A 25,913-nucleotide genomic window follows, 5' to 3' on the forward strand; every position below is an offset into this window, starting at 1 on the left:
CATGGGAGTAACAACCCTGCAAACGCCTGAAAATATGGTTATCTTTAGAATTTCCGAAGATAAATGTGATTAGGCACATGTGGAAGAAGTTCAAGAGACTGTAAATGAGAGAGGCCAGGTTTCGCGACTATTAAACCAGGTGGCTTTTTCCTTCAGCATCCCCAGGACAAGTACGAATGAGACTATAACACCCGGCACAAATGGGATCACGCTTGAAGTACCTATGGGGCAAAGGAGAAAGCAGGAAGTAGCAGGAAGCTGCGGGTAAGGAGAGAGGATGCCTGTGTGCTCACATCTAAAGAGAGAAGTAAGCCACCTACTCACACTCGTACTTCCTATTGACTGGCGGATACTTGGCCTTGATCGCCTTCTGTTCCTCAGTCAAATTGTAATCTCTAACATCTTCCTCTTCCTGCGCCATCACTGCAGGATTAGACACTCTACTTCCGCCCTTCATCCACCGGACTTCGGCCCGCAGTTACTACTTCCGCTCTAGACCCCGCCCCTGAGCACACACCCCTAAAGGACCACAGTCCGTTCTCGGAGTTGGCCGCTAACCTGCTTTAGTCCGGACCCTGTTGCTTGGATCACATGTTTAAAAGGCCAAAACCCCATCTTCTGCCCTCCCTTCATTACTAGTTCCTTCTCAAGACTAAGGGAAAACGTTGAAGGGCACCTTGAATGAAACCCCTCTGGCTCTGAGTGGCGAGGTTCTTTTCCCCGCCTCACCCCCAAAATTGATAATTAGACCCGAAGTCATTCTATATTTTTCATCTCAGTACTCTGAAAGGGTTGTAAGCTTAACAGCCTTCAAGAAAATGGCTGCCCTCGGGCCCCGGGAGTGTGTGGACTAAACCTCTCTCACGTGACCCTGGCCGGGCGCAGTCCCGTCAACGCTGTCGCGCGCAGTCGCTAGAAGTCGGCGGCGGGAGGTGTTGGGGGAGGGGCGGAGCGCGCGCCTCGGTCCCCGCGGAAAGCTACTCCGCGCGTCTGGATAGGTCGCAAGCGCGGCTTCCCCGCCCTTCCCGCCGTTAGGAGCGCTCCGATTGGCTGATGTTGGCGCGAAGGTGCGCGAGTCGGCCCTCGCGCTGGGGGCGCAGGAAACAATAGAGGCCGCGCGCGCAGAGCGAGCGCCTGCTGCCTCCCCGCCCCTCCCGGAACGCTCGACCCTAGGGTTCCCCCGGCTCGTCTGCCCGCCATGGCCGACAAGGAAGGTGAGGGTTCCGGGGCCGCCCCAGGAGGGCAGCGGGTGCCGGGGCTGAGCCGCGGCCTCGACACGGCCTAACAGTGAGGGCAGGCCCGAGTTTGCCGAGTGCAGTTCCCGGTACCGAAGGCGTGAAGAGGGAACTCCCCGCGGGGCGGGCTAACGGCTCGCGGGTTCCCTGGGACCGACGTCCGTCGCCGCTGGCGAAGCTGGCGGTGGGGCTCCCGGCGGTTGTTTGTTCCTCCTCCTGCCCTCGATATCGGTCTCTCGGCCTCTGTCCCGAGCCTCGGGACACCGCTTTCTACCCACAAGGCTCGGAGCTCGGGCCTTCTAGTCGGGCTTGTGAGTTTCAGCGCGCGCGAGCGTGCTCCGAAGGCCTGGCCCGGTGGCGTGGAACGGGTAACGGAGTGTTTGGCGGGGATGCCCCGAGGAGTTCTGGCGCCGCGAAGGTGGAGAGGAGTGTGGGTACCTCTGCCGTGGGGATTTAGACAAATCACCTCCATTTCAGAGTGAGGTTGTAGGAGTCATGCTGGTAGCTTTGCAGAGGATTACCCAGTTTCCGTTTGTTTGCTAACTTAATTTGTTTTAAAAATTTTTAGCAGCGTTCGACGACGCAGTGGAAGAACGAGTGATCAACGAGGAATACAAAATATGGAAAAAGAACACCCCTTTTCTTTATGATTTGGTGATGACCCATGCTCTGGAGTGGCCCAGCCTAACTGCCCAGTGGCTTCCAGATGTAACAAGGTGACATGACTCTCCTGAACGTTATTTTGATGTGTCTTCAGTGTAGATTTCTCATACTGATTTTCTGTTTTCCGCTCTTCAGTCACCCGGAGAAGGCATGTGATCAAAACCTCTTTGTGACATTTTTTCTAGGCCACAAAGGCAAAATAACAAAATGATTCTGTAATTTACCTGACAAGAGAAAACATTGGCGTTTTCTTTCTCTGATACTGAATTGAATGGCTGTAGCTGATGATAATACCTGTAATAATAATAGCTGTACCAAATAATAGTACAAAACTTGTCAACTTTCAAAAACTATTATGGCCAGGAGCAGTGGCTCACCCTTGCAATCCGAGCACCTTGGGAGGCCCAGGCAGGAGGCTTACTTGAGGCCAGGAGTTGGAGACCAGCCCTGGGAGCATAGACCCCCGTCTCTACCGCCCCCCACCCCATAAAAGAAAAAAGTATTACCATGAGTCCAGTCCTTACAACAAAACTTTTTTTTTTTTTTCTTTTTGAGACGGAGTCTCACTCTGTTGCCCAGGCTGGAGTGCAGTGGCGCGAGCTTGGCTCACTGCAACCTCTGCCTCGCAGATTCCAGCGATTTTCCTGCCTCAGCCCTCCCAAATAGCTGGGATTACAGGCATCTGCCACCACGCCTGGCTAATTTTTTTGTATTTTAAGTAGAGACGCAATTTCACCATGTTGGACAGGCTGGTCTCCAACCCCCTAACCTGTGGTGATCCGCCCGCCTCTGCCTCCCAAAGTGCTGGGATTACAGGTGTGAGCCACTGAATCTGGTCTCAACAAAACTTAGTTTGAATTCTCATAGTATGTCATGGTACCTGCCTTCAGGGAGCACATTGTCTAGTTGAAGTGGCAGATACAAACTAATAATTATAATTATATATGATGACAGCAGTTGTAGAGAGATAATTAGGGTACCTAGAAAACACCTGAAAGTGGAATGGTTTTCTTATAAGGGGTTTGGGCATAGTGAGCGCTATAAAGATTAATCCCATGTTTTTTACATGCAGCTTATCTCTAATAGAGGGGATAAAATACTTAGTTTGCATTTATTGGGCTGTATTAGGTGCCACATTTCAGGGGATCCAAATTAGTTATAATTAGCATAAAAGTGGCACAGAAAATTATCAGAGGAAGGAAAATTTGCCCAATTGGAGTATCAGGAAAGGCTTCTAGGAAGAAATGACAATGCAGAAAACAAAGAGGAAGAAATTTAGATGACACTAACATAAAGTTTTAACAAGACCATTGCGCCATTTGAAATAATGGATTTTCTGTTACAAAACTACCTGAGTTTTCCGAATAACATTCAAAAGCGATTGTGTGCTAAGTAAGTAAATTCCTTCAAAACTCAGATCTTTAAAAGTCAAGATAATTGCAAAATGTTATTAGACTATGATGCAGCTCAACAAATAATAGAAATTTGGCAGAAATTATACTAGTAATCTAAGAATGAGGCTGCTACCTTTACAGTGGCATAAAGAAAACTAGAGAAATCTGTCCTAGTGATGTTACACAAAACCATAGTAAAAGATTAGAAATTTGGAGTTAAAAGCTTTTGGGTTTTTTTTTAACAGTTAAATGTTTTTACCACTGCCCAACAATGCAAGAAACAGTTTTACTACATTTTTGCTCCAACAATAGTTGGAATAAAACTCATTTGTTTGTTTTTTTGAGACAGTCTCACTCTGTTGCCCAGGCCGCGATCTCCGCTCACTGCAAGCTCCGCCTCCCGGGTTCCCGCCATTCTCCTGCCTCAACCTCCCAAGTAGCTGGGACTACAGGCGCCCGCCACTATGCCCAGCTAATTTTTTGTATTTTTAGTAGAGATGGGGTTTCACCGTGTTAGCCAGGATGGTCTTGATCTCCTGACCTCGTGATCCACCCGCCTCGGCCTCCTAAAGTGCTGTGATTACAGGCGTGAGCCACTATGCCCAGCCTAGAAGCTTCTTTATCATGACCAGGAGTTCCCACATTCAGTCGATCATCAGAATTGCTTGGGGGAATTCAGGATAATTGGAATCATTTCTGTCAAGAGTTTTCAGTGGTAATTCAAACCATTTGAGAGCTTGTGAGCTGGGCATGGTGGCTCACACGTGTGGCTCACTCGTGTAATCCCAGCACTTTGGGAGGCTGAGGCAGGCAGATTGCTTTAGGCCAGGAGTTCAAGACTAGCCTGGGCAACATGGTGAAAATCCCGTCTCTACTAAAGTTACACATATTATCTGGGCATGGTGGTGTGTACCTGTAGTCCCAGCTCCTCGGCGGGGGCTGAGGCAGGAGGATCACCTGAGCCTTGGGAGGTCAAGGCTGCATTGAGCTGTGATCCTACTACTGCACTCCAGCCTGAGCTACGGAGTGCCACCCGGTCTCAAAGACCTTGTGGCAGAGTACTTAATGAGAAATGTACTTGAATGGCGATTCCAGATTTACTATAGTCATGCTAAATTGTGCTTATTGGACTAGTGGATCACAAATATTGGCCACCCCATACCTACTAAACATTCTAGAACCACTACTCTTCAGAAACTTCCCAAGTAATAGAATGACTAGCTAGGTTTCGAAAGCAAGAATTAAAGACTTAATTCCCCAAAGCTGAAATCTGTGCTGTCATCTTAGTTTTCTGCATTAGCAAATCTATATAAATAATGTGAGAATTGGTTTTTTGTTGTTTTGACACGAAGGACGGAGTTTCACTCTTGTTACCCATACTGTAGTGGAGTGGCATGATCTCAGATCACTGCAACCTCCGCCTCCCGGGTTCAAGCGATTCTCCTCCCCCGGTCTCCCAAGTAGCTGGGATTACAGGCACCCGCCACCATGCCCAGCTAATTTTTTGTATTTTTAGTAGAGGGGGTTTCACCATGTTGTCCAGGCTGGTCTCAAATTCCTGACCTCGGGTGATCCACCTGCCTCAGCCTCCCAGAGTGCTGTGATTACAGGCGTGAGCCACTGCACCTGGCCGAAAATTGTTTTGAGACAGGATCTTGCTCTGTTGCGCAGACTGGGTTGCAGTGGCACAATCACAGTTCCCTGCAGCCTTGACCTTCTGGGCCAGGGGATCCTTCTGCCTCAGCCTCTGGAATAGTTGAGACTACAGGCACACGCTACCACACCTAGCTAATTTTTGAAAAATTTTTTGCTATGTTGCCCAGGCTGTTCTATAACTTCTGGGCTCTAGTGATCCTCACACTTTGGCCTCCCAAAGTGCTGGGATTACAGGCATGAGCCACCTTGGCCTTGTTGTTGTTTTTTAAGATAAGGATTGTGTACAAGCAAGCAGCCCTGATGCAGTGTTTACTTTTGTGTGTGTTCTTTTTCTGGTGTTTATTCATATCCATTTCCCCCTTTTAAAAAAAGAAAAACCACAATTGTAGTTCCGTAACACTGTCTTCTCCTTCATTCTTTTTCTGGTTCTTTGTCTAACCGTCCACATACAGGTAATTACAATTTTCTGTTCATATCCCTCTTTTCAGTGTAAGGTAGATGCTCTCAAAGCTTTGCCTGTGACATCTGTGCAGAAGAATTCCTATTGATATCTTTAGACGTAATTTCTCTGGAGCTTTTCCTGATTTTTCTTCTGCCTGCCGGTGTCTTCTCTGGTATATCTTACTGGCTTCCTCAGTTTGACATGTTGTAAATGGAATTATTCCTTCTATGAAGGCCTTACCCCAACTTTCTCTCCTACTGTTCCTGTTTCTTTTCATCATAATTGGCTTTGGTTTGACATTTTCCCTTTCTCCATTTTATAGGCAGTCAATTTATAAACCCCAATGAATTCTGCTTGTGTAGGATCTTTCCCTTCTAGACCAGGAGTTCTCAAAATTTTATATGCATTGTAATCAGCTGGAGGTATTGTGAGATAGATAGTTGTGCCCCACCTTCTAGAGTTGCTGATTCAATGGGTCTGGAGTAGATGTGAGAATTTGCATTTCTAACAAGTTCCCAGATGATGTGGATGCCCTTGACCCAGTATGGAGTCCAGAATGCCTTAAGACGGCATTCAGGACACTAAATAAAGTCCATTTTAATCGGCCTTCTCTCCCACTGTGCTCTCCCATATCAGAAGTCAGATTTGGACTTCAGCATACTTCTGTTACTTAGTAGCTGTGTGATCTTAGGCACGTTGTTTAATTTTCTTCCTTTCCTTTTCATTCTTTTCTTTATTTCTTTCTTTGGTTTGTTTTTGTTTTTGTTTTGTTTTTGTTTTTTTGAGACAGGAGGCAGTCTTTCTGTGTCACCCAGGCTGGAGTGCAGTGGCACGATCTCTGCTCACTGCAGCCTCCACCTTTCAGGTTCAAGCAATTCTTGTGCCTCAGCCTCCCGAGTAGCTGGGATTAGCCAGCTGCTGATTGTGTTTTTTGTTTTGTTTTGTTTTGTTTTTTTTTTTTTTTTGAGACGGAGTCTCGCTCTGTCGCCCAGACTGGAGTGCAGTGGCCGGATCTCAGCTCACTGCAAGCTCCGCCTCCCGGGTTTACGCTATTCTCCTGCCTCAGCCTCCAGAGTAGCTGGGACTACAGGCGCCAGCCACCTCGCCCGGCTAGTTTTTTGTATTTTTTAGTAGAGACGGGGTTTCACCGTGTTAGCCAGGATGGTCTCGATCTCCTGACCTCGTGATCCGCCCGTCTCGGCCTCCCAAAGTGCTGGGATTACAGGCTTGAGCCACCGCGCCCGGCCTTGTTTTGTTTTTTGACACAGAGTCTTGCTCTTTTGCCCAGGCTGGAGTGCAGTGGCGCCATCTTGGCTCGCTACAACCTCTAACTCCTAGGTTCAAGCAGTTCTCCTGTCCCACCCTCCCTAGTAGCTGGGACTATAGTCACCGCCACTACACCCAGCTAATTTAGTAGTATTTTAGTAACGATTCTCTTGCCTCATCCTCCTGAGTAGCTGGGATTACAGGCACCTGCCACCATGCCTAGCTAAATTTTGTATTTAGTAGAGATGGGATTTCACCATATTGGTCAGGCTGGTCTGGAACTCCTGACCTCAGGTGATCCACCTTCTTCGGCCTCCCAAAGTGCTGGGATTACAGGCGTGAGCTGCCGTGCCTAGCCCAGCCGCAGGTTTTTTGAGGTCAGGAATTGTGTCTTAATCTTCTTTGTACTTTACGTTTGGAGCCATGTGTCCATTGATTAGGCAGTTAGTAAATATTTGGTAAATTGGTTTACTTAATGTTATTTCCTTCTCTTTCCCTTTTTTCATTTTTTTCTTTTCAATTTCTTTGCGCCCTTTCCCCTTCTTTTCAATGAAAAATTTTAGTGAGCAAAATTATTAGCATACCCAACAATGGTTTGCTTTCCCTCCAACCTGTTGGTATTGAGTGAGTAGTTAATTCCCATTTTATTCCATTAAACGTTTTACTTTTTCTCCAGAGTAATTAAGTAGAAAATGTGGCTCTTGGCCAGGCACGGTGGCTCTTGCCTGTAATGCTGCACGTTGGGAGGCTGAGGTGGGTGGAAAATTTGAGGCCAGGAGTTTGAGACCAGCCTGGCCAACATGGTGAAATCCCGTATCTACTAAAAATACAAAAATTAGCCAGGCATGGTGGCGGGTTCCTGTAGTCCCGGCTACTAGGGAGGCTGAGGTGTGAGAATCACTTGAACCCAAGAGCCAGAGGTTGAAGTGAGCCAAGATCGCACCACTCCATTCCAGCTTGGGCGAAAGAGTGAGACTATTTATTAAAAAAAAAAAAGAGAGAGAGAGAAGAAAAGACTCTTAATGACTTTTCCCCTCTCTTAAAACCTGATTGTGTAGTAGTGACCTTTACGTACACGTATATTGTTGACCTCACGGTCTCCTGATGTTACTAATTTGAATAGTGACCATATGTTGCCGTTACAGACCAGAAGGGAAAGATTTCAGCATTCATCGACTTGTCCTGGGGACACACACATCGGATGAACAAAACCATCTTGTTATAGCCAGTGTGCAACTCCCTAATGATGATGCTCAGTTTGATGCGTCACACTACGACAGTGAGAAAGGAGGTAGGAATCTTAAACGTGAAAGAAGTAAAGATGTGTGGGTCATAATCTTTTTATGTTTTTGAATTATAAAAGTTATATCCAGTTTGATAAACTGTGACTTTAGAAACAATATTTAAGCTTGAGGAAAGCCTGAGTTTGCAATGGTAGATATTTATATTAGAGTTGTAGATATCAGAAGAAATATTTAACACATCCTTGGTTCTGTACCTTCACAATAAACTTTTCTCAGCTGGTGCTGGCGGGGAGGATTTCTGCAATTGAAAGAAGCAGAAATATACTATATATTATTGCTGTACATTCTTGATTTATTTTTTATTTTTTTGTTCAGAATCTCGCTCTGTTGCCTAGGTTGGAGTGTAGTGGCGTGGTCCTCACTCACTGCAACCTCTGCCTCCCAGGTTCAAGCGATTCTCTTGCCTCATCCTCCTGAGTAGCTGGGATTACAGGCACCTGCCACCACGCCTAGCTAGTTTTTGTATTTTTAGTAAAGACAGGGTTTCACCAAGTTGGCCAGGCTGCTCTTGAACTCCTGACCTCATGTGATCCACCCACCTCAGCCTCCCAGAGTGCTGGAATTACAGGCTTGAGTCACCGCGCCCGTCCATATTGCTGTACATTCTTAAGATGGGAGATAACTACCCCTAAAGAGGTGAAAATTGGTTTGTGTGTGTGAGTAGGTGTAAATAATCTTACTGGTTGATTGTCTAAAGCACAGATATGCACAAAGTACATAGGATATCTATGGTACTAAAATTTCGTGGGACTGGTGGGGAAGGGGTAGTTCTTAAAAGATTTCTTAGAGGAGCAGTAGTGGGAAAAAAAGGTTGAGAAACACTAACTTAAATTACCCTTTCTAGGTTTAAAGTGGTAGAAATGACTTAATCATGGCACTCCCTATATGTATAGAAACTAAATTCCAATGAGTTGTTTCATTATATCCTATTTTTAGGCCATAACCTAAGGGTGTAACTGATCATGACATGCTTACTCTTTCCCTTTTTTTTTTTTGGAGATGGAGTCTTGCTCTGCCGCTCAGGCTGGAGTGCAGTGGTGCGATCTTGGCTCACTGCGACCTCCGCCTCCCAGGTTCAAGCGAGTCTCCTGCCTCAGCCTCCTAAATAGCTGGGACTACAGGCATGCACCGCCATCCCTGGCTAATTTTTATATTTTTAGTAGAGACAAGGTTTCATCATGTTGGTCAGGCTGGTCTTGAACTCCTGACCTCAAATGATCCTCCTGCCTTTTGTTCTTGCTGTTACTTAGGCGCAAATACTCTAATTGGTAGTGTGATAAATTGTAAAACTACATATATGTGTGTGTATATATATTGTGTTTGTGTGTAAAATTATATAATTATATAATTTGATAAAATATACATATGATTTATATATTTTATAATTTTGTTATATATATATAATTGTATATATAATTTTACACATAATGTAAAAAACACACCCCTTCTCCCATATAATAAACCTTTCCCCAGCCAGGTGCAGTGACTCACGCCTGTAATCCCAGCACTTTGGAAGGCTGAGACCGGTGGATCACTTGAGGTCAGAACTTCGAGACCAGCCTGGCCCAACATAGTGAAACCCTGTCTCTACTAAAAATAAAAAATTAGCCACGCGTGGTGGTATGCACCTGTAAGAACCCAGCTACTCAGGAGGCTGAGGCAAGATGGCATCACTTGAACTCAGGAGGCAGAGATAGCAGTGAGCCAAGATCTCACTATTGCACTCCAGCCTGGGCAAAAAAAAAGGGGAAACTCCATCTCAAAAAACAAAACAAAAACTTTTCCCCTGGATATCACTTGATGTATTGTGATGTATTGTTTTCTAAAGGATTTATCCTGTGTATTGGATCACTCATTAAACAAATATGTTGAGTAGTTTTGTATGCCAAGTATAGAATATGCAATATAGGTTCAGAATTTGCTCTTGTGGCCTAATATAAGCAATTATATATAATATAAGGTCACCTACCTCCTTTTGATGGCTATATAGTAGACCATAATGATTCTTTATTGATTGACATTTAGATGGTTTCTAATTTTTTGACTTTAAAAGCATAGTTTTGCTATAGAAATACTCTCTAAGTAGAATGTTGTATCAAAGGGCAGGACCATTTTTTAATATAATTGATACTGCTAAGTTGCACTCCGAAAAAAGATTTGAAGTCCCACAACAGCGTATGTATTTATGTCTGTTTTTTTGGGTTTTTTTGTTTTTTTTTTTTTTGAGACGGAGTCTTGCTCTGTCGCCCAGGCTGGAGTGCAGTGGCCGGATCTCAGCTCACTGCAAGCTCCACCTCCCGGGTTTACGCCATTCTCCTGCCTCAGCCTCCGGAGTAGCTAGGACTACAGGCGCCCACCACCTCACCCGGCTAGTTTTTTGTATTTTTTTAGTAGAGACGGGGTTTCACCGTCATAGCCAGGATGGTCTCGATCTCCTGACCTCGTGATCCGCCCGTCTCGGCCTCCCAAAGTGCTGGGATTACAGGCTTGAGCCACCGCGCCCAGCCGTATTTATGTCTGTTTCTCCATGCCCTTGCCAACACTGGACTCAATAGAACTCATTCTCAGTTTACATTGCTTTTTTTATTTGTGATGTTGAGCTTACTTCATATTTCCCTTGAGCTGCTTATTTATGTCTTTTGCCCATATTTCCTTTTGAGTATCTCTTCATATAAGGTAAATTACACTCTCTCCACCCAATAAATAGGTGCAGATCATTTTCTAGTTTAACTTAAAATCTTTAGTCCTGTTATTGATTAGAAGCTGTAAGTTGCTTTTTTAATGGGGCCTTGCTCTGTCATCCAGGCTGGAGTGCGCTGGCATGATCTTAGCTGACTGCAGCCTCCTTATGGGCTCAAATGATCCTCCCATCTATGCCTCCCAAGTAGCTCTGGCTATAGACGTACACCACCATACCTGGATTTATTTATTTATTTTTATTTTTATTTTATTATTTTTTTTTTTGAGACGGAGTCTGGCTCTGCCGCCCAGGCTGTAGTACAGTGGCGCAATCTCTGCTCACTGTGACCACCGCCACCCGGGTTCAAGCTATTCTCCTGCCTCAGCCTCCCAAGTAGCTGGAATTACAGGCACCCGCCACTACATCCAGATAATTTAATTTTTTTTTAAGAAATGGCGTGTCACTATGTTGCTCATGTTGATCTTGAACTCTGGCCTCAATCTTTCCACCTCAGACCTCCCCATTCAGTGATTTCATAAAGTATGTATTCATCTATTGTTGTCTTCTGGGACTTTTATGTTTGGGCCATTAAAACTTATTGTTCTGGTATTTGGTATGGAATCAGAATCCAGCCTTTTTTTCCTAAATGATTGAGTTTTTTGTTATTTTGAGGCGGAGTCTTGCTTCGTCACCCAGGCTGGAGTGCAGTCGCACAGTCTCGGCTCACTGCAGCCTCTGCTTCCTGGGCTCAAGCAATCCTCCTGCCTCAGCATCCTGAGTAGCTGGGATTGCAGGCATGTGCCACCATGCCCAGCCGATTTCCATTATATTTTTTGTGGAGGAGTGGGTCTCACCACATTGCCCAGGCTAGTCTGAAAACTCCTGGGCTCATGCAGTTCACCCACTTTGGCCTCCCGAAGTTCTGGGCTTATAGGCCTGAGCCACTAAGCCAAAAAAATTTTTTGTATTCAGTCAACCATTGATGGACACTTGGGTTGATTCCATATCTTTGCTATTGTGTATAATGCTACAGTGAACATAACAAGTGCACGTGTCTTTTTGGTAGAACGATTGCTTTTCTTTTGGGTATATATACCCAGTAATGGGATTGCTGGGTTGAATGGTAGTTCTATTTTTAGTTCTTTGTGGTTTTTTTGTGTTTTTTTTGTTTTTGAGACGGAGTTTCACTCTTGTTGCTGGAGTAAAGTAAGTGGCGTGATCTCGGCTCACTTCAGTCTCCGCCTCCGAAGTTCAAGCAGTTCTTCTGCCTCAGCTCCCCGAGTATCTGGGATTACAGGCATGCCCCACCACACCCGGCTAATTTTGTATTTTTAGTAGAGACGGGGTTTCTCCATATTGGTCAGGCTGGTCTCAAACTCCCAACCTCAGGTGGTCCACCTGCGTCAGCCTCCCAAAGTGCTGGGATTATAGGCGTGAGCCACCATGCCTGGCCCTATTTTTAGTTCTTTGAGAAATCTCCACAGACTGCTTTTCACAGTTGCTGAACTAATTTGCATTCCCACCAGTAGTGTCTAAGTGTTCCCTTTTCTCTGCAGCCTCACCATGTTATTTTTTGACTTTTTAATAGCCATTCTGACTGGTGTGAGAGGCATCTATCTGTTTTGATTTGCATTTCTCTGATAAATGGTGATGTTGATCCTTTTTTCCACATTCATTGTCCACTTATATGTCTTCTTTTGAGAAGTGTCTGTTCATGTCCTTTGCCCACTTTTTATCTTTCTTTCTTTCTTTCTTTCTTTTTTTTTTTGAGACAGTCTCGCTCTGTCGCCCAGGCTGGAGTGCAGTGTGGCGATCTTGGCTCACGGCAACCTCTGCCCCCTGGGTTCAAGCGATTCTCCTGCCTCATCCTCCTGAGTAGCTGGGATTACAGGCGTGCACCACCGTGCCCGGCTTATTTTATATTTTTTGTAGGGATGGGGTTTCACTATATTGGCCAGGTTGGTGTCAAACTCCTGACCTCATGATCCACCCGCGTCAGCCTCCCAGAGTGCTGGGATTATAGGCGTGAGCCACCATGCCCCAGCCTAGTTTTGTTTTTTAAGAAACTGGTATCTCGCCCAGGCGCAGTGGCTGGCATCTGTAATTCCAGCACTTTGGGAGGCTGAGGCATGTGGATCACGAGGTCAGGAGTTCAAGACAAGCCTGGCCAACATGGTAAAACCCCATCTCTACTAAAAATACAAAAAATTAGCTGGACGTGGTGGTACGTGCCTGTAGTCCCAGCTACTTGGAAGGCTGAGGCAGTAGAATGGCTTGAACCCGGGAGGCAGAGGTTGCAGTGAGCCGAGATTGCGCTACTACTGCACTCCAGCCTGGTTAATGAGCAAGACTCCTTCTCAGAAAAAATAAAAATAAGTAAGTGATGTCTCTGGTCTTTAGTCCAAGTTTATAATAAATTATTATATATTTTACTGAAGCTGGTATTCTTAGTTGTAAGGTTCATGGGCTCAAAAAGTGGCTCAATGGTAAAATTCATATGGTAGTTACCTTGTTTGAGGATATAGTATTGACTGGGAAGACACCGTTCGTACCTTCTGGGATGGGAATGTTTTATATTTTGACCTGGTGCGTACATATGTAAAAATTCATCAAATTACAACAACTTATGTACCTTTACTATATCATGTTATACCTCATGTTTGTTTTAATATTATTTATATGGAGAGAAGCCAGCAAAATAGGAAGGCAAGTTGATACCTCAGCCTTTCTTTTCTACTTCAGATTGGCCTTTTCACATACCAGTTTCAACACCTATTTATTTATATTACTATATGTGTATTTTTTCAGACAGAGGTCTCACTCTGTTGCCCAGGCTGGAATGCAGTGGTGTGATCACAGCTTACTGCATTCTCAGCCTCCCAAGCAGTTAGGATTATAGTCATGTGCCACCGCAGTCAGCCCCTGAAATGTTTTTTAAATGCAATTTACATTTCTTTTTCTAATCCTGTCAATTTTTTATTTTTTATTTACCTTTTTTTTTTTTTTTTTTTGAAACGGAGTCTAGCTCTGTCGCTCAGGCTGGAGTGCAGTGGCGCGATCTCGGCTTACTGCAAGCTCCACCTCCCGGGTTCACGCCATTCTGCCTCAGCCTCCTGAATAGCTGGGACTACAGGTGCCTGCCACCATGCCCAGCTAATTGTTTTTGTATTTTTAGTAGAGATGGGGTTTCACTGTGTTAGCCAGGATAGTCTTGATCTCCTGAACCCTGTCAAATTTAACATTGAGGGGTGTATGCAACTTTGGTAACACTGATGTAATAAGTTCTGATAACCCAGTAACATTGGGCCAGCCCAATTTTCAATTTTGAATACACTAAGTTCTTACTACTGTAGTTTTGTTTATGGTGAAGGAGGCCTATGTTTAATATATGCCCAATACTGAAATAACCAACGTTATGTAGTGGTTACCCCTTGCTTCATGGGCTCTGTGCCAGCTGTGGCTTCTCCTTTGTTATTGGTGCCTCTTTTCTGGCAGCTATCTTTTTTTGTTTGTTTGTTTGTTTTTTCTGAGACAGAGTTTCTCTCTGTCGCCCAAACTGTAGCGTAGTAGCGCAATCTTGGCTCAGTGCAACCTCTGCCTCCTGAGTTCAAGCGATTCTCCTGCCTTAGCCTCCAGAGCAGCTGGGACTATAGGCACGTGCTACCACGCCCAGCTAATTTTTGTATTTTTAGTAGAGATGGGGTTTTGCCATATTGGCCATGCTGGTCTCGAACTCCTGACCTCGTGATCCACCCATCTCGGCCTCCCAAAGTGCTGGGATTACAGATGTGAGCCACTATGCCCAGCCACTTTTTTGGTGGGGGGTGTCATTGGAGATATGATGAGGATTCAGTTCCAAATCACTGCAGTAAAGCAAATATATAAAGCAAACCACACAGATTTTTTGTATGTTTACATTTTACTGTAGTCTCCTAAGCGTGCAATAGCATTATGCCTAAAAAACAATGTACATACCTTAATTTGGAAATACTTCATTGCTAAAAAAAAAAATGCTGACCCAGAGGCACCAACTGAACACATGTTGGGAAAATGGCACTAATAGACTTACTCAATGCAGGGTTGCTGTAACCTTCAATTGGGGAAAAAACATATCTGTGATGCACAATAAAACGAGCTGTGCCTGTACTTAGACTGAAGTTTCTTGAGATACACACCATATATGCCTTGTTTTTTCATAGATCGTAGATGCTTGTGGGCTGGAGTTATGGGAAAAATTAGTTTAATGTGGGATTTTTTTCTCCTTTAGAATCTATCTTGAATTTTTATTTTTAGGTTTTTAGCCTGTGTGAAACGTTTGCTTTTCAAAAGTTATTTTGAAGTTGTAAGTTATCTAATATGCCAGCCATACCACCCATGTATGTCTTTGCTTTCTGAAAAAATGTTTGTCCTTCAAAGAATAACACTAGGCCCGGCCCAGTGGCTCTCTCATGTAATCCCAGCACTTTGGGAGAATGAAGCGGGTAGATTATCTGAGGTCAAGAGTTTAAGACCAGTTTGGCCACCGTGATGAAACCCCATCTCTACTAAAAATATAAAAATTACCTGGGCGTGGTGGCACATGGCGGCAGTCCCAGCTACTTGGGGGGCTGAGGCAGGAGAATCGCTTGAACCCAGGAGGCAGAGGTTGCAGTGAGCCGAGATTGCGCCACTGCACTCCAGTCTGGATGACAGAGCAAGACCCTGTCTTAAAAAAGAAAAAAAAGAATAGCACTGCATAGCAATGCGATTGACAGAATATTTTTATTTATTTTTAAGTTACTCTCACAACTTCTTTGCTTTGTGGATAAGGTATTTGAGGCTCAGAAACTGAAGGCCTTCCCTGGATCACCAAACTAAGTAAGTGACAGAGCCACTTAGGGACCTGGGTCTGACTCTTACTTTGGAACTTTTGCAACCATATCATGCTGTCTTCTATTACTCTTTGATCATTAACTACCTTTGTTTATATATTGCTTTGCCAAGATTTACATAATCACATTATATTGTTATACATATTATAATGGTACTTGAGAGAACTCTCTTAAGTGCATATAGTAGTCATGTGTGAATAAAAAATGTTTTCATCTAGTTGTTGCCTACCTGGTTTATTTCAACCAGGGACTTTGGTTGGCGTGTGTAAGTGGGTGTAGCAAAATGGAACTGGCTGCTGTGGCTCTGTTTTTCCTCACTGAAATAAAAGAAACACTGTAAGGAGAAGATAAACGGCATGATGGTATTTCAGAACATTCATCCCAAACTAGAGCTTCAGACAAGCGATGCAAGAAGAGCACTTTAGTGTTTAGCACACTGTGTACTTAATATTCATTATAGTAGTAGCATTGGTTTTATTTATTCGGCATACTTATTTGTACTTTGAAATTTGAAAACTTTATTAAGATCTGTTTTTGAAGTATGTGGGCAAAGGATAACCCAGGTGCCGAGACAAGTGACTGAAGGCACAAACTGTTTCAGTATAATAAAGAAAATAGTTAAAATAAAGAATAGTTATAATACAAAGTAGATATAGAGATGATCTTGGACATTATCAGTCATTGGTATAATCATTATTAATCATCAACTTTTAATATTACTCCTTGTTGTATTACTAATATAACCAAGGAATAACTGTTGAGTATAGGGTCAGGTGCTGAAGGGACATTTTGAGAAGTGAGCTAGAAGGCAAGAGGTGAGCCCTCTGTCAGGCCCACATAAGGGCCGCTTGAGGGCTCCTTGGTCAAGTGGTAACGCCAGTGCCTAGGAAGGCACCCATTACTTAGCAGACCATGAAAGGGAGCCTCCCTTTCCTCGGAGGAGTCAGGGAACACTCTGCTCCACCAGCTTCTTGTGGGAGGCTGGATATTATCCAGGCCTGCCTGCAGTCATCCAGAGGCCTAAACCCCTCCCTGTGGTGCTATGCTTCGGTGGTCACGCTCCTTGTCCACTTTCATGTTCCTCCCTTACTCCTGATTCCTCTTTGAGGTTCTTAGAAAAAAGCAGTAGAAGAAATAGTGAAAGTCTTAAAGTCTGATCTTTCTGATAAGTGCATAGAAGGAAACGGTGAGGTATGCTGCCTTCCCTCAGATTCAGCTACCTAAAAGTGAAGGGTCCCCTGTCTCGTGATAACGTGACTTGCTTGACCTTATCAATCACTTGGACGACTCACCCTCCTTACCCTGCCCCCTTGTCTTGTATGCAATAAATTATCAGCGCACTTAGCCATTCGGGGCCACTACCGATCTCCAGGTCTTGGTGGTAGTGGTTCTCCAGGCCCAACTGTTTTCTCTTTATCTCTTGTCTTGTGTCTTTATTTCTTACAATCTCTCGTCTCCGCACACGGGGAGAATACCTGCTAAGCCCTGTAGGGCTGGACCCTACATCAGTAGAATTCTAGTTTTCCTTAATTTCAGACAGTAATATAATACAGCCATCTCTCAGAATCCGTGGGGAATTGTTTCCAAGACCACCTTCAGATACCAAAATTCACAGATGCTGAAGTTTCTGATACAGCATGGCATAATGTTTGCACATAACCTATGCAGATCTTCTCATATACTTTAAAGTGTCTCTAGATTACCTATAATACCGAATACAATGTAAATGTTATATAAATAGGCTGTATTGTTCAGGGAATAATGATGAGGGGGAAATCTGTACGTGTTCAATACATGCATTGTTTTTCTGAATATTTTCACTTAATGATTAGTTGAATTCATGGATGAAGAACCCACTGATATGGAGGGCTGACTGTATTTCTTATTAGGTATTTAACTACCTGGAATCACAGGGGTAGGAAAGCACTTTATAGTGCTAGCAAATGTATAGATAATATCTAGTATTATGCCAGTTTGTTCCTAAGGAAAAAAAATCCTTGCCTGTGTTTTTATACTCCGGGTACCCTAGAGTAGCTCTTGTTTTGTTCTCATTTGCAATTAATTTATTTACAGAATTTGGAGGTTTTGGTTCAGTTAGTGGAAAAATTGAAATAGAAATCAAGATCAACCATGAAGGAGAAGTAAACAGGGCCCGTTATATGCCCCAGAACCCTTGTATCATCGCAACAAAGACTCCTTCCAGTGATGTTCTTGTCTTTGACTATACAAAACATCCTTCTAAACCAGGTACGTGCCCCTTTGTATTCAAATACAAATGAGTCACTATGGGAACACATGGTTCCACTCACTCTGAGTTTAATTGCATGTTACTCTGTGTAATTTTAACATCTTGTGATTTGTATTGATGTGTGTATGTTTTTCTTCATTTTGCCTACATGAAAAAATAATGCCTTTTTACATAGAACAAAATACTGGTGCTGTTTAAGCATTATCTGTTTGGTCATAATGGTTCCTATATCACTGATAAATGTTAAGAGCTTTTAGACATCTTGATTAAAATTCCATTATGCTCAGTAGGCCCAGAGAACCAGTGGACTGGGTAGTCTTGATGTGTCTGTCACTTTGCAGATCCTTCTGGAGAGTGCAACCCAGACTTGCGTCTCCGTGGACATCAAAAGGAAGGCTATGGGCTTTCTTGGAACCCAAATCTCAGTGGGCACTTACTTAGTGCTTCAGATGACCACGTGCGTATCCTTCCCATTTTGAAGCAAATCTGGGCTAGTTACCAGTTGGTTTCTTTTTTGGGGTGTGTGGGGAGGTGAGAATCTTCCTTTTATATAATGGTTAATTTTACATTTAAGACCATCTGCCTGTGGGACATCAGTGCCGTTCCAAAGGAGGGAAAAGTGGTGGATGCAAAGACCATCTTTACAGGGCATACTGCAGTAGTAGAAGATGTTTCCTGGCATCTGCTCCATGAGTCTCTGTTTGGGTCAGTTGCTGATGATCAGAAACTTATGATGTGAGTAGAATCCATTCAGGGTTTTTACTTAATATCTTGTCTAAGTTTTATGTTTAGTTACCATTTCAAGGGTTTTTTTCCTCTTTTTTTTTTCCACCGAAGTTGGGATACTCGTTCAAACAATACTTCCAAACCAAGCCACTCAGTCGACGCTCACACTGCTGAAGTGAACTGCCTTTCTTTCAATCCTTATAGTGAGTTCATTCTTGCCACAGGATCAGCTGACAAGGTCAGTTTCATTTATTTTAATAGAAAACAATTTAATTTCTCTAGCTTTTTTTGAATTGCAGAAATTTTACTTACAGTATTTTTTTTTCTTATCTTAAAAAATGAATTACTCTTGTTTTTGTACCTAGACTGTTGCCTTGTGGGATCTGAGAAATCTGAAACTTAAGTTGCATTCCTTTGAGTCACATAAGGATGAAATATTCCAGGTAAGAGAAACCAGTGCTACTAATTTTGTTTTTGTTATTTCTAAGAAAAACCTGGATGTATGAGTGGGCACACATGTGCTTTATGCTGTTGCTAAAAATAGAAATCTATATTCCTATGCTACTTTCTGTGGGAATTGTTATTTCTTTGTTATCTCTGTACTTTCTCAAACTGGTTATTGACCACCTACATTCATCAGATATTAAGAAAACAGGCCAGGTGTGATGATTCATACCTGTAATCCCAGCACTTTAGGAGGCTGAGATGGGTGGGTTACTTGAGGCCAGGAGTTTGAGACCAGCCTAGCCAACATGGCAAAACCCTGTCTCTTTATTTTTTAATAAAAATTTGCAAAGAAAGGAAAACTAGTGCCTGATTATTTTTTCAGCCTTCTTTCTGACACTTAGTGATCTCTTCCCTTTTTCCAATATATTCTTTATTCTTCATTGCATACCACATATGTTGATTTTTCAATCCAAGCCTAAACCTCTGGCTCCATATTTTCTGCCTCATCAGTTTAAAACCATTTATGCCTAGTGTTCCATTATTGGAACACTAAGCATGTGGGAGTTTATATCCTACTGCTCAAGGTCATCGCCAAGGTCTGATTGCAAAAATTAAAAAAAGAAATAATTGTTGCACTGTGTTCAAAGCTTGTTGCTAGGGCACTATGAGAGATTACATTATGTAGCCTTTGCTGTCAAGGAGCTCCCCTTTTCTGGGGGGACGGAGTTTTGCTCTTGTTGGCCAGGCTGGAGTGTAGTGGTGCAATCTCGGCTCACTGCAACCTTCACCTCCCAGGTTCAAGTGATTCTCCTGCCTCAGCCTCCCGGGTAGCTGGAATTTCAGGTGCCCGCCACCATGCCCAGCTAATTTTTTGTGTTTTTAGTAGAGATGGGGTTTCACCATGTTGGCCAGTCTGGTCTCCATGATCCACCTGCCTTGGCCTCCCAAAGTGCTGGGATTACAGGCATAAGCTACCACGCCCAACCGAGCCAAAATTTTATAGTGAGGGGGAGGGCTTGTTTAGAAATTACTATAATAAAAGATTTTGTCAAGTGTTATGAACCTGAGGGTGGTAAAGATTAATTCTGGTGTGTGAAGGTGGCATCTGAACTGGGCTTTAGGTGAACCATACTCCTACATACTTAGTCTCTTATTTTCTACTTTTCAGCCCGCCTTGGTGAACATTTTATCCTTACCCTATCTCTTTGCTTTGCTTGTGATGGTGTTCTGACTTATGTGTAACACTGAACTCATAGTAAATACTTAGGAACATAGTTATTGTATATGTCATCTGTACTTTAGTTCTTAGGTCAGAATTGGATTGCATTTGGGTAGAGGCCAGAATTAGCCAATAAGAATAGACAATAGGTAGGCTGGGTGCAATGGCTCATGCCTGTAATCCCAGCACTTTGGGAGGCCTAGGCAGGTGGATCACGATGTCAGGAGTTTGAGACCACCCTGACCAACATGGTGAAATCTCGTCTCCTAAAAATACAAAAATTAGCCAGGCGTGGTACTGTGCGCCTGTAATCCCAGCTACTCAGGAGGCTGAGGCAGGAGAATTGCTTGAATGTGGGAGGCAGAGATTGCTGGGAGCTGAGATCACCCCACAAGAATAGACAAGATTTGATGTTTCAAAAGATAAGATCATGCTGGGCACATGGTGCACAACTCCAGCTACGAAGGAGGTTGAGGCAGCAAGTTCCTTGAGCCCAAGAGTTCAAGTACAGCCTAGAAGCAACATAGTGAGGCCTCATCTCTTTTTTTGATACCAGCCTAACCCCATCTCTACACAGATACAAAAATTTGCCGGCTGTGGTGGCAGGCACCTGTAATCCCAGCTACCTGGGAGGCTGAGGTGGGAGAGTCACTTGAACCTGGGAGGTGGAGGTTGCATTGAACCAAGATCCTGCCATTGTACTCCAGCCTGGGTGACAGAGCAAGACTTCATCTCAAAAAAAAAAGCGTGCAAGGGGGTGGTGTGGGAATGGAACAAAAGCTTATATCCTGGGTCTAGTAATGGGTTGTTATCGTACAAGAAATTTTTTTTTTTTTTTGAGACAGACTCTCTGTCACCCAGGCTGGAGTGCAGTGGCACGATCCCGGCTCACTACAACCTCTGCCTCCTGGGTTCAAGCAATCCTCCTGCCTCAGCTTCCCAAGTAGCTGGGATTATAGGCGCCCGCCACCACACCTAGCTAATTTTTGTATTTTTAGTGGAGACAGGGTTTCACCATGTTGGTCAGGCTGGTCTCGAACTCCTCACCTCATGTGATCCACCCGCCTCCCAAAGTGCTGGGATTACAGACATGAGCCACCACTCCTGCCTGTAAAAGAAATTCTTTAGCTCTTAATTTTAACTGTAGCATCTATAATACTTTGACTTCCTCTTCCCTTTTGTTTACAGAATTTTTAAATTGTTAAATATTTTATGAATTTTTTCCCTTTGTTTTCTAATTCATGGCTTTGCTGTTTTCTTCATTCCTATGTGTAGGTTCAGTGGTCACCTCACAATGAGACTATTTTGGCTTCCAGTGGTACTGATCGCAGACTGAATGTCTGGGATTTAAGGTAATTCTTGTGTTCATTCCTCTGTCTGCGTACTTATTTCCTTTATTTACACTTTGCAAAGGTAGTCACTAGGGGTAAATCTATTTTAACTTTTAAAATTATGCTTTTGTACTAGTAAAATTGGAGAAGAACAATCCCCGGAAGATGCAGAAGACGGGCCACCAGAGTTGTTGGTATGTTAAAAGCATTGGACAGTACTGAAGTAGTGTGTAATTTAATGTCCTCTATCTGCATTTCACATCTTTGTTTTCTTCCCTCTTTCAGTTTATTCATGGTGGTCACACTGCCAAGATATCTGATTTCTCCTGGAATCCCAATGAACCTTGGGTGATTTGTTCTGTATCAGAAGACAATATCATGCAAGTGTGGCAAATGGTAAGGGTTTGGTCATTTATTTTGGGGAGGTGAGATAAATAAGACACAGAATCAATTTACATTTATTTATTTTATGATTACGGCTACTATCTCTGTTCATTTTACTCCCGGGTGTGATTTTAAGACTTGTCTATACATTATCGTTTTCAGCTGCCTGTTCTTGACCATTTTGGTTATACTACTGGTATTTTAAACTCAGCTAAACAAAACAAAACTGACCCTCTCTCCCACTTCTCCTTTCTCCTTTCCTCCTCCTTTTTTTTTTTTGTATGGCTCCAACATTTTCCCAGCTAACCAGACTTGAAAACTCAAGAATTTTCCGTGTCTGTTTACCTCTAGTTGTAGTTCACTTCCAGATTTCATACCATCTATCTGCGGTGTTTCTCCCGTCTTCGCCTCATCATCTTAGAAGTACAAATTTACATACCCAAAGGAGGTGTATCACCTCACAACATCAAATACTGTTTCTCCATGAAACCTATCTAGATTTCAAAAATGTTCCCTGTCTCTACCTCAAAGAATGAAAGAATGTGAACACCCTCCTTAAATTGTATTTTCTTCTTCTTCTTCTTTTTTTTTTTTTTTTTTTTTGAGATGTTCTTTCACTTTTCCACCCAGGCTGGAGTGCAGTGGTGCAGTCTCAGCTCACTGTAACTTCCATCTCCCAGTTTCAAGCGTTTCTCCTGCCTCAGCCTTCTGAGTAGCTGGGACTACAGATGTGCACCACCATGCCCAGCTAATTTTTTTATTTTCAGTAGAGACAGGGTTTCACTGTGGTAGCCAGGTTGGTCTCGAACTCTTGACCTTATGATCTGCCTGCCTCGGCCTCCCAAAGTGCTGAGATTACAGGCGTGAGCCACCATGCCCAGCCTCTTAAATTTTCAAAGCACTTCAATTTAATAAAAATAACTGTGGCGTCTCATACATTAATAGTTAAAAAATAGTTATATTCGGCCGGGCGCGGTGACTCATGCCTATAATCCCAGCACTTTGGGAGACTGAGGCGGGTGGATCGTGATGTCAGGAGATCAAGACCATCCTGGCTAACATGGTGAAACCCTGTCTCTTCTAAAAATACAAAAAAAAAAAAAAAACTAGCCGGGTGTGGTGGCAGGTGCCTGTAGTCCCAGCTACTCAGGAGGCTGAGGCAGGAGAATGGCATGAACCCGGAAGGCAGAGATTGCAGTGAGCCGAGATCGCACCACTGCACTCCAGCCTGGGCAACAGAGCGAGACTCCATCTCAATTTAAAAAAAAAAAAGTTATATTCTGGAGATGGTGGTTATGGTTAATACAGTGTAAGTGTGCTTAATGCCACTGAACTGTATACATAAAATGGCTAAGCTGATAAATTTTATGTTGTATGGAGTTTGCCAGAATTTGGAGGTGGAAGACAATTTCTTGCTCTGTTGTTCAGGCAGAGTGCAGTGGTGCCATTACAACTCACTGCAGCCTCCTATTCCCAGGCTCAAGATATCCTCCTACCTCAGCCTCTCTAGTAACTGGGACCACAGGTGTGCATTACCAGGCCTGGTTAATTTTTTAAATTTTTTTGTACAGATGGGGTTTGCCATGTTGGTCTGGTCGTGAACTTGTGAGTTCAAGCGATTTGCCCACCTCCCAGAGTGCTGGGATTACAGGCTTGAGGCTGGCCCACTTTTTGTTTGTTTGTTTGTTTTTTAAGAATTACGTAGCTTGATGGTCATCTGGTAAATGAAAAGAATTCAGAAGAAAGTTTTGCTGTCTCTCAGACTAGATCTAGTACCAGGGAATAGTTTTTGACTCGTCATGAGGAGAGGGAGGATGTTTTCAACAGTACTTTCTTAAACTGCAATAGCACTATTTTTTCTTATTTTTTATTTTTAAAATTTTTTTTCCCTAAGCGGAGTCTTACTCCCTCGCCCAGGCTGGAGTGCAGTGGAGCGATCTCAGCTCATTGCAACCTCTGCCTCCCGGGTTCAAGCAGTTCTTCTGCCTCAGCCTGCTGAGTAGCTGGTATTACAGGTGTGCACCACTATGCCTGGCTAATTTTTTGTATTTAGTAGAGTTGGGGTTTCACCATGTTGGTCAGGGTGGTCTTGAACTTCTGACCTCATGATCCACCCTCTTTGGCCTCCCAAAGTACTCGATTACAGGCATGAGTCACTGTGTCCAGCCTTTTTATTTTTGAGACAGTTTTGTTGTTGTTGTTGTTGTTGTTGTTTTGAGACAGAGTCTCGCTCTGTCGCCCGGGCTGGAGTGCAGTGGCCGGATCTCAGCTCACTGCAAGCTCTGCCTCCCGGGTTTACGCCATTCTCCTGCCTCAGCCTCCCGAGTAGCTGGGACTACAGGCACCCGCCACCTCGCCCGGCTAGTTTGTTGGTTTTTTTTGGTTTTTTTGGTTTTTTTTTTTTTTGTATTTTTAGAAGAGACAGGGTTTCACCGTGTTAGCCAGGATAGTCTCGATCTCCTGACCTCGTGATCCACCTGTCTCGGCCTCCCAAAGTGCTGGGATTACAGGCTTGAGCCACCACGCCCGGCCAGTTTTGTTGTTATCCAGCCTGGAGTGCAATGGTGCGATCTTGGCTCACTGCAACCTCTGCTTCCTGGGTTCAAGCGATTCTCCTGCCTCAGCCTCCTGAGTAACTGGGATTACAGGCATGCGCTACCACGCCTGGCTAATTTTTTTTTTTTTTTTAAGGAGAGATTGGGTTTCTCCATGTTGGTCAGACTGGACTTGAACTCCCGACCTCAGGTGATCCACCTGCCTCAGCCTCCCAAAGTGTTGGAAATACAGGCATGAGCCACCACGCCTGACGCAATAGCACTATTGAAGACAGAAATAAAATAAGTTTGTGACCTGCCAGATTAACAGATTGTACTACATCCATACTTTTTCTTTTACCTCCAAATACCATCACAACATCCATACTTTGTAAAATATTACTTATCAAAAAGAAGTATGATTAGGGGCTGTGCTCAGTGGCTCACACCTGTAATGCAAATACGGAGGATCACTTGAGCCCGGAAGTTCTAGACTAGCCTGGGCAATATAAAGTGAGACCCTGTCTCTACCGAAAAAAAAAATTAACCAGGCTTGGTGGCACGTGCCTGGGATCCCAGCTACTTGGGAGGCCGAGGCAGGAGGATACCTTGAATCCAGGGGATGGAGGCTGCTATGAGACATGGTGGCATGTGCCTTTAGTCCCTGCTCTTTGGGAGGCTGTGATAGAAGGATCCCTTGAGCCCAGGAGTTTTAGGCTACAGTGAGCTGTGATCACACCACTGCACTCCAGTCTGGGTGACATAGTGAGACCCGGTCTCTAAGGGAAAAAAAGAAAGTACAGTTAGGCTTATAAGATATTCATGACGTGCTGTTAAGTAGGGGAAGAACAGACTGAAGAATAGCATAATGGTATTCTTCATATTAAAATTTTGTGTATCTAGTCTATATTTAGAAAGCTGATTGCTGGCAGGTGTGGTGGCTCATGCCTGTAATACCAACACTTTGGGAGGCCGAGGTGGGCAGATCACCTGAGGTCAGGAGTTCGAGACCAGCCTGGCCAACATAGTGAAACCCTGTCTCTACTAAAAAATAAATACAGGCCGGGCGCGGTGGCTCAAGCCTGTAATCCCAGCACTTTGGGAGGCCGAGGCGGGCGGATCACAAGGTCAGGAGATCGAGACCACAGTGAAACCCCGTCTCTACTAAAAATACAAAAAATTAGCCGGGCGCGGTGGCGGGCGCCTGTAGTCCCAGCTACTCAGGAGGCTGAGGCAGGAGAATGGCGGGAACCCGGGAGGCGGAGCTTGCAGTGAGCCGAGATCGCGCCACTGCACTCCAGCCTGGGCAACAGCGTGAGACTCCGTCTCAAAAAAAAAAAAAATAATAAATAAATAAATACAAAAATTAGCCAGGCATGGTGATGGGCGCCTGTAATCCCAGCTACTTGGGAGGCTGAGGCAGGAGACTTGCTTGAACCCAGGAGGCAGAGGTTTCGGTGAGCCCAGATGGCCCCATAGCACTCCAACTTGGGCAACAAGAGCAAAACTCCGT

At 44.0% G+C, this 25,913-nt stretch overlaps 2 protein-coding genes and 1 long non-coding RNA gene across 9 annotated transcripts in view; 1 reads left to right on the forward strand and 2 right to left on the reverse strand.

Annotated features, from left to right (window-relative positions):
* Positions 1-825, reverse strand: part of ZBTB8OS (zinc finger and BTB domain containing 8 opposite strand) — a 47,616-nt gene extending 46,791 nt beyond the window's left edge. For all 6 annotated transcript variants that reach the window (XM_050796227.1, XM_050796240.1, XM_050796233.1 and 3 more), the window contains exon 1: positions 325-825. In XM_050796227.1, the coding sequence (XP_050652184.1) occupies positions 325-457 (133 nt within the window). In that variant the 5' untranslated portion in view covers positions 458-825. The remainder of the gene's footprint in view (positions 1-324) is intronic.
* Positions 1-25,913, forward strand: part of RBBP4 (RB binding protein 4, chromatin remodeling factor) — a 418,599-nt gene that overhangs the window by 387,783 nt on the left and 4,903 nt on the right. The window contains exons 2-12 of one of the 2 annotated variants that reach the window (XM_050795703.1): positions 1,154-1,214; positions 1,804-1,951; positions 7,802-7,947; positions 17,585-17,758; positions 18,101-18,216; positions 18,334-18,494; positions 18,597-18,723; positions 18,851-18,928; positions 21,427-21,503; positions 21,619-21,676; positions 21,768-21,878. In XM_050795703.1, coding sequence (XP_050651660.1) covers positions 1,199-1,214; positions 1,804-1,951; positions 7,802-7,947; positions 17,585-17,758; positions 18,101-18,216; positions 18,334-18,494; positions 18,597-18,723; positions 18,851-18,928; positions 21,427-21,503; positions 21,619-21,676; positions 21,768-21,878 — 1,212 coding nt within the window. In that variant the 5' untranslated portion in view covers positions 1,154-1,198. Of the gene's footprint in view, positions 1-942; positions 1,215-1,803; positions 1,952-7,801; positions 7,948-17,584; positions 17,759-18,100; positions 18,217-18,333; positions 18,495-18,596; positions 18,724-18,850; positions 18,929-21,426; positions 21,504-21,618; positions 21,677-21,767; positions 21,879-25,913 lie in introns of those variants that run through there. The other variant, XM_050795694.1, reaches the window with a different exon arrangement.
* LOC126958546 (uncharacterized) overlaps positions 1-25,913 on the reverse strand; it is a 100,444-nt gene that overhangs the window by 70,621 nt on the left and 3,910 nt on the right. The window lies entirely within an intron of this gene.

The sequence above is a fragment of the Macaca thibetana genome, chromosome 1, assembly GCF_024542745.1.
Source record: "Macaca thibetana thibetana isolate TM-01 chromosome 1, ASM2454274v1, whole genome shotgun sequence".
Lineage (NCBI taxonomy): Eukaryota > Metazoa > Chordata > Mammalia > Primates > Cercopithecidae > Macaca > Macaca thibetana.